General features: G+C 43.9%; 1 protein-coding gene and 1 long non-coding RNA gene across 11 annotated transcripts in view; one reads left to right on the top strand and one right to left on the bottom strand.

The window, feature by feature from the left end:
• The window catches only part of LRRC49 (leucine rich repeat containing 49), a 58,786-nt gene extending 42,663 nt beyond the window's left edge, over nt 1-16,123 (bottom strand). For 3 of the 10 annotated variants that reach the window (XM_083475749.1, XM_083475747.1, XM_083475748.1), the window contains exons 1-7: nt 15,937-16,094; nt 13,575-13,637; nt 9,710-9,797; nt 8,675-8,869; nt 6,821-6,911; nt 5,753-5,956; nt 903-969 (exon numbers count right to left, since the gene is read on the bottom strand). In XM_083475749.1, the coding sequence (XP_083331875.1) occupies nt 903-969; nt 5,753-5,956; nt 6,821-6,911; nt 8,675-8,869; nt 9,710-9,797; nt 13,575-13,637; nt 15,937-15,996 (768 nt within the window). In that variant the 5' untranslated portion in view covers nt 15,997-16,094. The other 7 variants (XM_083475745.1, XM_083475743.1, XM_083475744.1 and 4 more) reach the window with 7 other exon arrangements.
• Nucleotides 1-17,462, top strand: part of LOC310693722 — a 155,552-nt gene that overhangs the window by 75,689 nt on the left and 62,401 nt on the right. The gene's annotated exons all lie outside the window — the stretch shown is intronic.

Raw genomic sequence — 17,462 nt, 5'->3', positions numbered from 1 at the left:
ACACACTTTATTATTTTAAAAGGCACAATTTGTGTGCACATATATGCATTTTTTCTCTGCTGTGGTTGTCTTGATAACATATGTTTGATGTTCAATGTCTGTAGACCAAATAACCAAAATGACTGATTTAACTGATTCATTTAGTGGATCACAACAATCTTGGCTAAAAAGCACAGAACTGTACAAATATAATGAATCAACATGATAACATTATTAATATGTCACCTACAGGAGAGATCAGTTATTTCATTTATTTGATTCCACTAAATAATCGTTTCTCAAAAAATAACTTGAAGTGATTCCACAGTGAAAATATCAATAAAGGTAATTACAAAAATTCCCTATGTCAAACCAATTTTATATGTCAGAACAATTTCAAATCCAATACAGTCGCAGATTAGATAGATTTTCCCCTTACAAGGCTTGTTGAAAAGGGAGGGTCTTTGATAGGCACAGAAAAGAGAGATGGCACCTGAAGAGTAATGAAAAGATACTTCAAGGAGAATGTGCCACCACACTAAAGGCCCAGATTCTACAAGGCCGGATGGACGTCCTAATAAGATGGTATCTGATTTTGTAAACATTAGGTGTGCTCCCCCAACCCACTGGATGTGTTTTTCGAAATAAAAAGCCCCCAAACACTTTAACTCTTCAATATAGTGAAGGAGCAGGTGGTTATCTAGTCATCTGACAGCCCTAACGAAATGAATGATACTCTAGACTCCACAGGCTGATGGCATAATTAACTCAATGTAAGATTCTGAAAAACTATGCAAAGTTAAGTTCCTTCAATTTAGCAAGTCTCATGAAAACAAAGGGGAGATGCAAAGCAGCACTAAACCTAAAAAGCCAGCAACAGGTACCCCATGGTACAAACTGAAAAAGCATTTATCACATTATACCTGATTTCCATGAAGGTCCAAGACATCAAGGCTTACAAGGTTATCCAGGTTTGATATTCTCCTTATTCTGAAACATTCAAGCATTCAAGAAGTATTTTTATTTCAAGGAGGGGAAATTTATTCCCATTTGACCCCTGCCCAGGCTTTAATCTGCTATGGGCTTCGGTCCAGCATAACCAACCACCTGAGGATCTAATCCCAAGCAGAATGCCAGTGCATCCCAGAACCTCCAGCATACACAGGTCCCCAATGTGAAGGCAAGGACAGTGGGATTCAACCACAGATCTACCCCTGCTGCTAACGTACCGTATTTTTCGCTCTATAACACGCACCGGACCATAACACGCACGTAGTTTTTAGAGGAGGAAAATCCGTAGGCATGCCACCCGTAGGCATTCCCTCCATAACACGCACAGACATTTCCCCTTACTTTTTAGGAGGAAAAAAGTGAGTGTTATGGCGCAAAAAAAACGGTAAATGGTAAAGCCAACATGCTGAACAGAGGCAGAAAAAAAGGGAAGACCTCCATACACCAGCTTGAAATTGTATGGATTCTGGAAGTGGAGTGCTTAGCAAGAAGGTGGATACAGGACAAGATGCAACAGCAAACTTGGGAAAACAGCAGCTTCTGAGACTTCTTGCAGTATTAAGCACTCCAATAAAGGAGAGTGAAATTATGACTCTCCTAGCAATCTGTTCCTGACTAGCACCAGGAACTCACCTTCCTCCAATCCAAGGGTGGTTAGAAGTAAATAAAGAAGAAAGCCCCACTTAATTCATAGTTACTTGTGGTTTGTCCCATATTCAGACTTGCATTAACAGCCGCAACTGAACAACCTCCCCTCCAAGTTTGAGGCATCTCGAGTGTGTGGAAGAGGATCTTGCATTTCTCCTCCACTCTCACCCGGTTCCCGGTTGAGACCAGCAGGAGTGGTGAGTAAAGCTTGCAAAGAGTCTCAGAGGAAAATGTTGGGATTTGCAGGAGCTGCTCACTCCTAGGGAGGTGGTGTGCCCTTCTGCACTGCTGGGGGGAGGGAGCCTCACAGAAGGAGGACGATTTCCTCAGGCTCCCCTCACACAAGACAGGGAAAAGCTGGCAGGGCAAAGTTGGGACTCTTTCTGAGGTTAGCTCCTGCTCCTAGACTATCCCAGCCCTGATATTCTCAGATAGTACGGAGTCTTTATCATGTATAGTTTGGCTTGCTCTCTAGCAGAGTGCAAGCTGGTATAAGATACTGTTTTTCTACTTGTTCGATGTTTTATGATGTTTTTATATACAGTGGTACCTCGGTTTAAGAACAGCCCTGTTTACGAACTATTCGGTATATGAATTCTGCAAAATCGGAAGTAGTGTTCCAGTTAGTAAACTTTACCTCGGTCTACGAACAGAAGCCGAATGGTAGAAGGGCACCAGCAGCGGGAGGCCTCTTTAGGGAAAGCGTGCCTCAGTTTAAGAATGGCTTTGGTTTAAGAACAGACTTCCAGAACGGATTACGTTTGTAAACCAAAGTACCACTGTATTCTGTATGCCACCCAGAGGGATATTAATAATAATAATCTTATTCTTATTATTTTTTATTATTCAAAGCCAATATGTACATTTCTGCCATCAACTGGGAAAATATGCAAAGCTTATTAGGGTCTTGAAATATGCATGATGTTGATTTCACCATTTTTTAAAAAAATGTAAAAAGTATGTGCAATATCTCTTTTTCCAAGTTACATTTTCTATAGATCAGTTTCATTTGTTGAGACATTAGTGTTACATTAGTAAGAAAAGTGGGAAAGAGGTGGGGGGGAACGGTAAAGGGGGTTGGGGTCAGGAGGCAAGGTTTCTATTTTACTTAATGTATGTGCAGGGTTTTGTGTCAGCGTCGCTTGTGCAGGTAATAATAATAATAATAATAATAATAATAATAATAATAATAATAATTTATTATTTATATCCCGCCCATCTGGCTGGGTTTCTCCAGCCATTCTGGGCAGCTTCCAACAGAACACTAAAATACAATAACTTTTAAACATTAAAAGCTTCCCTAAACAGGGCTGCCTTCAGATGTCTTATAACAGTTTGGTAGTTATTTTTCTCTTTGACATCTGGTGGGAGGGTGTTAGACAGGGCAGGTGCCACTACCGAGAAGGCCCTCTGCCTGGTTCCCTGTAACTTGTATGTGCGGGGTTTTGTGTCAGCATCGCTTGTGCAGGTTCTCTTTACTATTCACTTGTGTTCCTTTGGTGGTGAGAGAGGTTGGGGTTGGCCTAGGGTGTGGTTGTTTGTGATTGGCTGTGGTGAACTCCATGTGTGAGTGGGGTGGCTGGGTGGTTTTGGATCAGGTTAGCCATATTGATTCATATGCTATTGGTGGATTCTTGTCATTGTCTTGTTGAGCTGTATATGTGATAAAAGGGAGCCACACCGGGGTGAAGGCGTCTTCTTCTATTTGTCCCCGTGTCAGTTTCAGTTTATTGGTTATTTTTTCTAGTAAGGCTGTTTCCCATACTACTTGGTACCATTGGTCCATGCTTACTCCTGACAGGTTTCTCCAGTGTCTGGTTATGATGTTTCTGGCTGCTGAGAGTAGGTGGGTGATGAGTTCTTTGTGATGTGAGTGGGAATTATTGTCTTGGAAGACATTTAGTAGGGCCAATTCTGGGGTGATTTCTAATACTTGCTTGGTTATTTTACCTATTACTCGTATGGCTGTTGTCCAGAATAGTTGGATTTGGGGGCATTCCACCACATGTGGAGGTATGTGCCAGTGGAGGTGCACCCTCTCCAGCATTTTGATGAGGTTCCTGGGTGTATTAGTGCTAATTTCCTCGGTGTTAGGTACCACCTGTAGGCGAGTTTCAGAGTGAGTTCTTTCCTTTTCGTTGATATGGATTTAAAGGGAGGTTTAGACCAAATTCTGGTCCACTGAGTGGGGTTAATCTCATAGCCTATGTCATCTTCCCATTGTTTTTTGATTACGTCTAGGGGGTTTGTGGGATTTTGGAGTAGTATTTTGTATATTGTGGATACCATCCCTTTGCCGTTTCCCTTTCTTGTTAGGAAGTGGTTTTCGAAGGTTGTCAGGGGCCTAGTTGCTGCTGATTTCACTACTGGATTGTTTAAGAGGGCATGTAATTGGCGGTGTGTTAGCCAGGGCATTTGGGCGTCTTCTAGTTTGTCTTGTATTTCTTGTGTTGATAAGGGTTTGTTATTTTTATAGTCTGTTAGGCGATATAAGCCTTTGGTTTGCCAGGTTTTTATCTGGAGGTTTTGTGCTGTGTGATGAAATAATGGGTGGTGTGCCAAGGGAATTAGTGGGGCTGGGGCTGGGGACAGTTTACCTTTCCATGCTTTAAGCATGGTCTGTGTGCACCTGTTTAGTGTTGTGGGAATTTTCCTCCGTTTGGGAGGAATGGGTATGCTGTGGTACAGGTATTTTCAATTGTGTCCATCTCCAGGTGTATTCATTGTTTTGTCTCATCTTCTAGTATATATGGGATTATGTGACGTACTTGGTTGGCAATATAATATGCTTCTATGTTGGGGATTTCCCATCGTCCTTCTGAGGAGGGGAGGCGCAGGTATTTGGGGCCATTTACGGAGTTGGGGGCTGGGGGAATCCAGGTTGGGAGGATTTGGAATAGGTAGGTTAGTTTTGGGAGGGTGATCGTTTTTATCATGGCTATTTTGTCCGAGAGAGTGAAGTTCATGTTGTTCCATCTCTTTAGGTCTTTGCTAATTTGTTGTCACAAGGGGTTGTAGTTGTGGAGCTATAATTTATTGAGGTTTCTGGTTATTTGTACCCCCTAGGTATCTGAACTTGGTGGGGCAAAATTTTACCTTGGCGACGTTAGCGCAGGCATAGGAAACTCGGCTCTCCAGGTGTTTTGGGACTACAACTCCCATCATCCCTGACCACGAGTCCTGTTAGCTAGGGATGATGGGAGTTGTAGTCCCAAAACATCTGGAGGGCCAAGTTTGACTATGCCTGTGTTAGCGAGTTCTTTTTGGATGTGAGGAGGGGTGCTGAAGCACATAGCTTCCAATTTTGCAAAATTCACCTGTAGGCCCGACACCATTGCAAATGTAATGAGCTCTCTGATTAGGGAGGTTGCTGTGTTTATGGGGTCTGGTGTTGACACCATTAGGTCATCTGCAAAGAGACCTAATTTATAGGTTCAGTTTCACCCATGCTGTCAGTTTACACTTCATTGTACTGTAGAAGTAGCCAAGACTTTTGATAGCACAGGTCACGCACTGAATTTGGGCAAAGCATGCCTGTGTGCGTATAATTACATAATTTGGCCCAACATTAATGGTCTTTGTCTAATAGCCGACCAATTCTGTCTACGCCATTTGCTTCTACACTCCTTCCCACTGGCAGCCCACGTTCCCACTTGCCCTGGGCTCTGTATGCTTCTGAGAAGTTGGAAGAACATACCATAATATTTTAGCAGCTGAGGTAATGACTTTTGAGGGTTCGTTTCAAGGTACACCTATGGAGATTTCAAAATCTACAGTCTGCATTCACCCCAGATTGTGTTCTTGCTTGGGGAGCAAATTGGCAAAACTGCTATGCTTTTTCTCATATCCACAAATTCTGTACCTTATTTTGATACCACAGTCACCTCTGTATTGTCACATGTCCCAATTAGTCAGGGCTGGCTTTGACTTTGCAAGCAGACACCTAGGTAAGTCGTGATTCCCAAGCAATAAGAAGTAGATTATGTTGCATTCCGTCCCTGCCAACTGTAGGGGGACTTATTTGACATTACAGTGAACACAGCCTATGCAAGTTTCACAGAGAACACTAGAAAAGTGTTTTTTTGAGTATGTCAAGGTCCCCTCCCTTTTTTACCTGTTATTTCCTAACAAAAGGACACGGAGGGACCTTAGTGTGGTAAGGCCGCTGATTTCCTCTATCTGATTATCATACAGATCTAAGAAAACAAGATGCTGCAAATTAGAGATATTCTGGATCCGTGTTATGCAGTTATGCTGGAAGCTCAGCAGACGAAGGTGATCTTCTCCATCAATAATTGGGCAAACAGTCAGCTTTTGCCTAGGAGGGGGAAGGTTTTAAGAAATGTTTAGTACAGGTGACAACAAACACAGGGAATCACTTCTAATAGCAAACTCAAGCAAAGTGTTGGCATGACTGAAGCAGTGAGAAAAAAGGTAGAGGTATCAGCATAGGGAAAGTCCAAGGTTTTCAAAACCACAAAAATATCAGGAAGTCAAAAAGATTGCAATGAGGACAGAGCATGCACTGTAGCCATGAGTACCCATTAAAAGAGAAAACCAGAAAACCAGGGGGAAGTGGCAATGCAAAGGACCTGATTTCCTAAACAGGTAAACTCCAGTTCTGAGGGGACATTTTGCCCTCAAATATTCCATAGTACTTTATTCAAACTTCCGCTGTTGTTTACATCCATGATTTTTCTATCAGCTTTCTCCATCCCTGCTTTATTCAACCTTTTGCTGTTATTTTAACCACCACTTTTCCCCACCCCTCGATGTTTCTCCCTTCTCACTCCCATGCCATGTCCACTGCTGTTGTGCAACCTTCCTTCTCTTTTGTTTCCCTCCACCACCCCGACTTCATGGAAATCCAGGATTGTGATATGGCACTACAAATCCTCCTATGGGGGTTGTGCAGCCTTACCTTTTTATGTACATAGGAATAAAACCACCGAAGTTCTTAATACTAGCCACTGCTCATGATTTTCCTAGACAGACTAACAGTGCAATTCTATTCTAGTCAGAAATAAGTACCACTGAATTCAAATGGGGCTTACTCCCAGGTAAATGGGATTATGGCTGTGGCCTAAGGCTGAAATCCTATGAGTATGTGTGATATCATAACTCCTTCTATGTAAACATGTACATTACTGTGAAAAGCATCACCCACCAATTCTATTTTTACCTTTCAAGGGTCAGCCTGTCAGAATGCTGCATTTTCTCTTCTGCAGTTCGGTGCACTAGGGGAAAAGCAGTGTTCCCATAAGTGATATTATCTAATAGAAAAATAAACATTTAAAGGAATTTAACTTTTAAAAAAACCACATATTACCATTTTACTGTCCAATGATGCACATGCCTAACTAGATCTAGCAACAAACTTGAGAGACTTGATGCCAAGGTTGCAATGCCAGAGTTAAGGAAGGGGATGTGCTCCTTGTGCGCCAGTCGGAAGCAGTTTTGTTGGGAAATGCTTGTAAGTGACACATGGCACATGGAAGGAAAGTATGTATATTCTAATTTCACATCTATGCTTATAAGGTCCAAATTAGCCATGACTATACAGGAAAAAGAAGTCAGGGTTATTGTGGAAATATTATTCCTCTTGTTGGGCAGGGCAAACTATGCATCTAAGTGTATAGCTACAATCAGCAAGTAGGCCCTGTTGGTAGTTCTGCTTCTAACTGCTGCCCAGCTCACATGGACCCATGACAGGGCCTTCTTGGTGGTGGTTCCATCTGTGGAATACCCTCCCTGGTGAGTCGCATCTGTCTGTCTCACTCCGCAGGCATTTGAAGGCTTATAGGCACTGGCCAAAGCAACCATGAAATTAATAACTGTGAGGGTATGTATGTTCCATTTATGATATGTGGGGTTGTGTTTCCAGTATAACATTACATAAAAACATTGATGATGATGATGATGATGATAATGTGAACCAGCATGGAATGACTCCATAGCCTTCCCCAACCTTAGGATGTTTTGCACTATAGTTTCCATTATCCCTGGTCACTGGTGACACTGGCTGGGGCTAATGCAAGCATAGACAAACTCAACCATCCAGATGTTTTCAGACTACAATTCCCACCATCCCTGACCACTGGTCCTGTTAGCTAGGGACAGTGGGAGTTGTAGTCCCAACACATCTGGAGGGCCAAGTTTGCCTATGCCTGGGCTAATGGGAGTTTGTGCCTTCTTAATGTTTCAGACTACAAGTTAGGGAAGGCCAGATTAAGAGTGTCAGACTGGGGAGCTGCAGGTTCAAATCCCTGCTCTGTCATGAATCTTACCGACCAATCACAATTTATCAGTCTAACCTGAATCATGGGATTGTTCTAAGGATAAAGCATGACTGGGGTGAGGAGATCCATGGAAGACTTAAATATATTACTTAACTATAATAATTAAATATAATACTGATGAATATAAATATTATATGAACTGGAATAAACAAGCATTGGAAGATATGAGAAAGGTGGAAAGGAAGATGCAGTGCCCGTTATGCGAAGAGGAGCAGAGGCACAGAACAGGGCTGAGATCTTTGCACAGGTGCCCAACGTTCAACCCAGCTTCATACCCAGCATGAAACCTAGCAATAATAATTGTATTATTCATTCATTCATTCATTCATTCATTCAATTTATCAGAAGATCCAAAGGTAGTGGGATACAACTAATAGTTGTACATATTAGTTACTGCCTCAGATAATGAAGGTAGTACACAGGTATCGTGGCTAGTTACCAATGACAGCCTTACCATCCATGTATTTGTCTAATCCCCCCTTAATGCCATCCAAGTTGGTCACCCTCACAACGTCTTGCAATAGCAAAATTCCTTCTGTCCAGCCTGAATTTACCACCATTCACTTTCACTGGATGCCCCTACTGGGTTCTAGTTCTATGAAACATAGAAAAATTTCTGTTTCTCCATATCGGCCGCATCATGCTCACCTATATCATGTCCTCCTTTACCTGTCTTTCAACAGACGCCAAATGTTTGGAGGCCTGCTTTATCCACCACATCAGTGCTCATCACTTACCTGAAATATTTGGACTAGCATTATGACAGCCCTGTTGAAGTCTGTATTTTGAAGGGTTAGGAAAGGAGGAATCTCCAAATGTTGCCAGAGAGCCTGCACCATATTTCACCTCCATGCTGGGAATATCTGCAAAATTTGGTGCTACAGGGACATACAACTTTTTACTGCGTGATAAAGGACTTAATCTTCCATCGGCTGGGGGGAAAATATATATATATAAGGGTTATGACAGTGCTGCTCATCAAAATACAGAACTACAGTTGCAGTCCTTTGCACTCCTTGGCACACTAACTTGGGATGAAGTCCCTTTGAAATCAGCAGGTATGCTATAATTTATCAGCTATACGTGAGAATTTCACAAACTATCATACTTGCTATGACCACAGTCTCCCTCCATGTGTTATAGACTCAACTTCTACATGCATAGAAAAGGCTCCACAGTATGGAAGTTACCCCTCCAACTCATGGAAAGAAACAGAGACTGCAGTCAGGGGCAGAGCTAGAATAATAATCTCCTATCCCCCTCATCGAGCAGATCATTATTATTATTACAGTTATTCACTGCTTACTACATCCAGTGACTCAAAGCGGCATACATATGTAAAAAGTATATACAAACGCTTAACACAACACCAAAATAATAAAACACCAGTATTTCCTAGAACATGCATGTCAAATGTGGATGATCTGTGACTTTGGAAACCCATGCAAAAGTTTTAAGAACCTGTTTGGACTGGGGCTCCCCAACACATCCCCACTGGGTGTGTTAGCCACCCTTTTATGTGTTTGCTGCAGGCAACATCAATGCAACAGCAGTAAATTCACAGTAACTGTATCTGCCGTGTGGATCTCAAAGTGGTCCTAAACTAGAAAAAAATCTATGGTTTGCCTGCAGACAGCTTTGCTACCTATTTCAAGAAACAGTGAGAAATTAAATTACAAATAATGAAAATATGCTACAGCTGTAAAAACATTTATTCTTTTCATGGTTGGCATGCAAACTTTAAGAAAGAGGAGTCAGTCTCACAATGTTACCTTGTTTTCCTGAATAGTTCTTTTCAAGATCATGCTGCAAGAATCTGTTATGAAGATACGGCTGCTCTTTGTGTAATCTGAACTCAAGCTGCAACAGAAATTATTACAACAAACCATTATATGTCAATGCAAACAAATGAGAAAGTAAGAAAAACGCGGATCTGCATGTATTGGGACTGCAATAAGGCTGCAATCATACACACATTTTTCTGGAAATAAGTTCCACTTAACTCAGTAGGACCTACCGTACTTCTGAACATACAGGTATAGATAGGACTGCACTGTGACCTTGGTTTCAGATGTAGACTGGAAATTTCATATAACAGCCCAATGATACGTTGGTGTGGTTGGGAAGTTCAGTCCAGGCACAGGAAACTGGATACAGAGAACTACTTCCATATGTGGAAGGGCCATAACTCAGTGGTAGAGCTTTGCAGGCAAAATGCCCCAGGTTCAACCCAGGTAGGGGTGGAAAAGTCCCCTGAATGAGATCCTGGAGAGCCGCTGGTGGTGGTCTATGTAGACCAGGGGTGGCCAACTCCCAAGAGACTACTCATAGAGTTAAAAACTGGCAGTGGTCTACCCCCTTTTGGGGGGTTCAGGTCAAAGTTGTTGAACTTTTCTTAGGGAGGAGGAAAGCCCAGTTTTTTAGGGGTTCAGGTCAAGAATGTTGAGCTTTTTTCAGGCGACCCAAACTTGTTGAGCTTCTTTGTGGGGAGCCACTGATCTACCAATGATCTACCACAGACGTCCAGTGATCTACCGGTAGATCACGATCTACCCGTTGGACGTGCCTGATGTAGACAATACACACAAAGACAATATAAATGGACCAATCTGTTTCAGTATAAGGCAGCTTCCTATTGTCCTATCCATAGTTCTATGAAATTGTACCCCTTCCCCTCACCACACCTATAACCAACCATGTGTATGATGTAGAATACCAATGTACACTTCTATGTCAGTATCACATTTCATAATATTCACAACAGGGGGCAGTCAATGCCTCACTGTGCATGTGGGATTCCCTTACAGTTTGGGACAGAGAAGTAGATGTACAGTAAATCTGCAATTTTCACTCACTTTACATGGGCAATCGCAACATTATCTGGAGGGAATAAATAAGCAACAGAGAGCAGAGTCTCTTCGTTTATTTATTTCCACAGACACACATGTACACCCAGAGGATTTCCCTTGCTTACCATGCTTTGGGGAGATCATGGCAGGGCCCTGGGAAGCTCCCAGAACCCTTGCACCTCCTTCCCAGAGGCTGGGAAGCAAGGTGGCACCTCACCTACTGGGCTTTGGGAAGGAGACGCAAGGGTTCTGGGATGCTGCCCTTGTGCCACCTTCCCAGAGCCCAGTGAGCAGCTCTCCATCTTGGGGTGAGTGGGGGGCAGTTCCAGGGTTTCCTGAATTTGAGCAATTTTGCAATTCAGCACAGACCCCTAGAATCGAACCCCCACATAAGCTGTAGGCCCACTGTATATTAATAAGCTGCTTTAATGCTATGCCTCATGCTGCTATGCTGCTCAGATAGACCACTAGTGCATTGCGTTTGAATGTTTTATACTTTTTCTTTCTCTTAAGAAAAAAATGCTTCTTTTTAAAGACATGCAGACAGGATATCTTCATAATATCTATTAAGCTGTTCCCAGATAGGTAACTGAAAGAAAGGAGTGATTTACTGGAGCACACGGTTAATATGAGGCTGTGCACTCATAGATACAGTATACATTTAAAAGACAACCAAGTGGTGCTAGTAAAGAAATTGAAAAAGGAGTTGGCAGCAATGTGCCCTGCCTGGATCACCTACCAAGGCAATAAAAATCAGTAGCCAAGTGAAGTGCTGCTGGCTATTCTCACCAGTGATACAGCGTATATACCGTATTTTTCGCCTCATAGGACGCACTTTTCGCCCTCCAAACAGGAAGAGGAAATGTGTGTGTGTCCTATGGGGCAAATGCAGGCTTTCGCTGAAGCCTGGAGAGCGAGAGGGGTCGGTGCGCACCGACCCCTCTCGCTCTCCAGGCTTCGCGCAGATCTCCGTAAGCCGTGGGAGCCCGCGCCAGGCTCCCACGGCTTGCGGAGAGTTGCCTGCATGCCGAAGGCTGGGTGCGCTGAGCTCAGCACACCCAGGCTTCGCGCAGCTCTCCGCAAGGCGCGGGAGCCCGGCACCGGGCTCCCACGGCTTGCGGAGAGTTGCCTGTTCTGGGGGCTGGGGAAGCTCAGGCTTCCCCCGCCCCAGCCCCGCGCCTGGGGGGGAAATAATTTTTTTTCCCGTTATTTCCCCCCCAAAAAAACTAGGTGCGCCTTATGGGACGGTGCGTTGTATAGGGCGAAAAATACGGTAGATATGTGTGTTTTCGTGTCCTGGATCACTATTACTATTACTATTATTATATTTATATGCTGCCCATCTGACTGGTCTGCCCCAGCCACTCAGGGTAACTCACAGGGTGACAACAAAATATATAAAACACAATAAAACATCAAACATTTGATCAGCCATTGTCAACCTGGAGCCCTCCAGATGTTTTGGACTACAGTACTCATCAGCTCCAATCACTACTGCCAAACTTGCTGGGGCTAATGATTGTTGTAGTCCAAAACATCTGGAGTAATAATAATAATAATAATAATAATAATTTATTATTTATACCCCGCCCATCTGGCTGGGCCTCCCCAGCCACTCTGGGCGGCTTCCATAAAAACCAAAAATACAGTAAAACATCACACGTTAAAAGCTTCCCTGAACAGGGCTGCCTTAAGATGTCTTCTGAATGTCAGGTAGTTGTTTATCGTTTTGACATCTGCTGGAAGGGCGTTCCACAGGGCGGGCGCCACTACCGAGAAGGCCCTCTGCCTGGTTCCCTGTAGCTTTGCTTCTCGCAATGAGGGAACCGCCAGAAGGCCCTCGGCGCTGGACCTCAGCGTCCGGGCAGAATGATGGGAGTGGAGACGCTCCTTCAGGTATACTGGACCGAGGCCGTTTAGGGCTTTAAAGGTCAGCACCAACACTTTGAATTGTGCTCGGAAACGTACTGGGAGCCAATGTAGGTCTTTCAAGACCGGTGTTATATGGTCTCGGCGGCCGCCCCCAGTCACCAGTTTAGCTGCCGCATTCTGGATTAGTTGTAGTTTCCGAGTCACCTTCAAAGGTAGCCCCACGTAGAGTGCATTGCAATAGTCCAAGCGGGAGATAACCAGAGCATGCACCACTCTGGCGAGACAGTCCACAGGCAGGTAGGGTCTCAGCCTACGTACCAGATGGAGCTGGTAAACAGCTGCCCTGGACACAGATTTGACCTGTGCCTTCATGGACAGCTGTGAGTCCAGAATGACTCCCAGGCTGTGCACCTGGTCCTTCAGGGGTACAGTTACCCCATTCAGGACCAGGAAATCCTCCACACCTGCCCGCCTCCTGTCCCCCAAAAACAGTACTTCTGTCTTGTCAGGATTCAACCTCAATCTGTTAGCTGCCATCCATCCTCCAACCACCTCCAGACACTCACGCAGGACCTTCACCGCCTTCACTGGTTCTGATTTAAAAGAGAGGTAGAGCTGGGTATCATCCGCATACTGATGAACACCCAGCCCAAACCTCCTGATGATCTCTCCCAGCGGCTGCATGTAAATGTTGAAAAGCATGGGGGAGAGGACAGAACCCTGAGGCACCCCACAAGTGAGAGCCCAGTGGAGGACACTAGATTGACAAAGGCTACATTAGATCATATGCACAGTTACAAATCATATGGGAAATTTCATTGAAAGCATTCTAATCTATCATTTGATGACACAAAACACCAAATACACTGGACAACTGTGTACAGCTGTATTTCAATAATAAAAAATCAGGTCTCACAGGCTTGGTTCTTTCTGCTGCTGATGTACTCTGGAGAACCAGCTGAAGCCCATAATTGTTGGCCTGGAAATTGAAGAGGTATTAATAACTTTCAGGAATATATAATTTAAATAACAGAAGGTGAAGAATGCTAGAAAATCAGAGACACTCTATAATCTAATAATCTGAAATAAGAGATGGAAGATCGCTAATGAATCTGCCACCACATCCAGTGACCAGTTTTTGACCACATGTCATATAACAAACATTCCAATGTATGCTAAAGAAAGATTAAAACCTCATATAGATATATATGAATTTAAATGCAATGGAAATAAAAATTGGAACATAAATAATGATCTGTATGTGGTCACTATATGAATTTTGCTGTTTAATTGTTTTTAATGATTTTTTAAAAATACGTTTCTATTTTAGTTGTAAGCTGGCTTGAGTCCCTATTAGGAAAAAAGGTGGGATATACTAATAATAATAATACAGTAATAATTACAGATGAAGGTGATAACATACACTAGTGGTCAAAATTGTGGAAACCTTTTGGAAAAAGTGTATTTCCAAGGTTTGATGGCTCATAACACCACATATTTTTGGAGTAATACCATAAAATGATATAATCAATGCAAAGATAATTTAATGAAGAATGTAATGCAACAAAGTTTGTTCAATTTTCTGTATTCTATCAAAAGTTATAGCCAAGTAACCAGAAAAAAGGAAGCACAACTTGCTTAGGTTGATATACAGTAGCTTTCCTTCATTTGAATATAGCCAATGAGCAGGAGTGTTGAGAGAGCCAATCAGGTATCATCTTGTTTTGGCAACGATTCAATCAATGTCACAGTAGGATTCAGCTACTGATGCTATGTACTGGAGATGAGAGGAGGACATTTTCAGTTGGTTGATTCTTTTGTGTTCTTTCATTTAGTGAGCTTGTAAAACATAATAAAATTAAAGAAATGGCACAAAGAGTTGACTGGTCACCCAGAAAGCGATGTGAAATAGTACTACTAAGTGAACAAGGCTACAGTTATGAAGAAATCAGAAGAAAAATTGGTGGAAACTTAACCAAAGGTGGCATTTCTAATTTTTTGAAGAGGTATCAGGAGACTCAGCCACTACAAAATCAGACTGGTAAAGGCAGGAAAAGGTGCACAGCAGCAAGTGATGATAGAAGAAATGAGAGACTGTGCCTACGTGACAGAAGAAAATCATCTGGGTGTATACAAGATGACATGAGTGCAAGGACTGTTCAACACAGACTGCAGGAATATTGTCTAAATGCTAGAATTCCAAGGAAAAGGTCATCGTTATCTCTCAAAGATTCAGAAGATGAAATGGGCTTGTTAACTGGACAGCGGACCAATGGGACAGTGTTATTTGGAGTGATGAGACCCAAATCTCCTTGCTTGGTAGTGATGGCATGAAATACGTGAGGAGAAGAATTGGAGAAGATTTACATCCTACTTGCATTACATCTACCGTGAAACACTCAGTTAGCGTTATGATCTGGGGCTGTATGACAGCAAAAGGTGTGGGCAGAATTTGCATCATTAATGGGAATGTAAATTCCCAGAAATACATGGCCCAGACCTTAACCCAACTGAAAATCTATGGAGCCGACTAAAGAAACTTGTTAGTCAGAACCAACCCAGCAATAAAACCCAATTAATACAGGCAATAATTCAATCTTGGTTTAACATTATTACAGCTGCAGAACTAAAAAACTTGATTCACTGCATGGGAAGGCATTGTAAGGCCGTAATCAAAGCTAAAGGTTACCCAAACTAAATATTAACTGACATGGTGAAAATTTTTGTATATCTCATTTGTTCTACGTGTTTCACATTTCTTTTTTATGACTGCTGTTGTAATAAATAATCCTTCATAAAAGTTATTGCATTACATTCTTCATTAAATTATCTTTCCATTGATATATAATTTTATGGTATTACTCCAAAAATAAGTGGTGTTATAAGCTATCAAACCTCGGAAATACACTTTTCCCAAAAGGTTTCCACAATTTTGGCCACTAGTGCACACATAATAACAATAAATACAGATGTATGTGTATTTATTATTACATTCATTTGCATTATTATTATTATTCTATTTATATCCTGCCTTTTTCCAGCACCTTACTTGTTTTTGCATCCATATAAATAAGGATGAGAAAACGTTATATGTGGATGAATATTAAATATATGGATTCAAAAGCGTTAAATACACAAACGCAGGAGGGCCCGTGAGGCGAACGCCCCGCCCCGCCCCCGCCCCCCCCCCACTGCAGGCGCGGCTCTGCCTCTCCCTTTGTGTCTCCTCAGAGCGGACTCTGGAGAGAGAGGCGCCCCCCCCCCGCCCCCCCGCTTACCGAGACGGCGTGTCCCGGTCGGGCCCCGGCGACGGCCGGCCGGCACTTGCTGGGCACCATGGCAACGGGCTCCTCCTCCTCCTCCCGCGGCGGCGGCGGCGGCGCCCAAACCCCTCCGGGCGACGGACGCCTCCTCCCGCTCCCCTTCGGCCGGAAGCCACCCGGCAGTCGCCATAGCAACCGCAGGGCTTCCGGACAAGGCCCCGCCCTCCCGCTTCCTCCTTTCTCTCGAGACTTTCCCGGACTCCAACTCCCATCAGCCCTCAGCACCGGCAGCGCTTGGCTGAGGCTGATGGGAGTTGGAGTCCGTCAGCCACTTGGAGGGCTACCCGCCGCCTTTAAAGACGTCGGCCTTCACGGGGACTCTCAGGGGCGCCCCGAGAATCATAGACTCGTAGAGTTGGAGGGGACCCCGAGGGTCATCTAGTCCAACCCCCTGCAATGCAGGAATCCTGACACGTGCCAGTCTCCCATCTAATTGAAAAGCGTGCTGCACCCTGCTTAGCTTGGAAAATATGCTAGCAGTTTTGTTGTCCGCTGCAAGAGAAAGAGGCCATTAAACTTAATAAATTATTGTTGTTGGCATCCATCTGTCTCAGGAGATAAAGGAGGAGTGCACTTTCGGCAGTGAAGACAAACTTGGAAGGTTACAGCACCAGCTTTGACTGTAGAGACCAATACAGGAGAGACATGTTTTGTTGCCGCTGGGGCAGGTGAAGGTATCCGCTTGTGCCGCTGCAGATGCACCGGGGAATTTCTTCTCTCTACACTCCTCTCAGTGGTCATTCCTCCTGTGGTCACTGCTGTGGATACACACCATGTCTGGCTCCAGGTGCTGCCAGGGATTCCCACATGACAGGGTTAATGCTGCCTGCCCTCTTGTCATGTTGGCAGACATCTTTGCCTGAAGCCATCTTCCCTTCCAGAGCGGGTCCTTGAGGATCCTGCCGTCTTCCATTCTGCGGACATGACCAACTCAGCATATATGTCTCTGAGACAGAAGTGCAAGCATGCTGGTAATGTGAGCGTGGAACAGCACATCTTTCTTTGTAGTTCTGTCCTGCCATGTGATGCCCAGAATCTTCCTGATGTAGCGCATGTGGAAGAGGTTGAGGCATTGCTCCTGCGGCCAAATGTCAGGTGCAACCAGCTAAGTCACAAAGGGAGTGAGGCGACACCTCCTGGCCACCCTTTTAGCAACATTCACATGGAAGCTGGAGGTGTGGATTGCATGAGGCGCCTGCCTTGCTCCACCCCTATGGCAAGGGCTGGGAAACATGTGACCCGCCAGATGTTGCTGGATTCCTAGCAGGCCCTGGCCTCCGTGGCCAATACTCAGAGATGGGGGAGCTGGGCTTCAGCAGCATCTGCAGAAGATGCCATTGCGTTATTTAAGGACATCGGAAGAATCTGCTGGATTTAGTTGAGATTCCTGCACTGCAGGAGGTTGGACTAGATGACCTTTGGAGTCCCTTCCAACTCTACAATTCTATTATCTAGTCCAGCATCCTCTTCTCCCAGTAGCT

This window comes from Podarcis liolepis (assembly GCF_965112155.1).
Source record: "Podarcis liolepis genome assembly, chromosome: 14".
Lineage (NCBI taxonomy): Eukaryota > Metazoa > Chordata > Lepidosauria > Squamata > Lacertidae > Podarcis > Podarcis liolepis.
The sequence above is the reverse complement of the archived record's forward strand: the minus strand, read 5'-3'. Positions and strand labels throughout refer to the sequence as shown.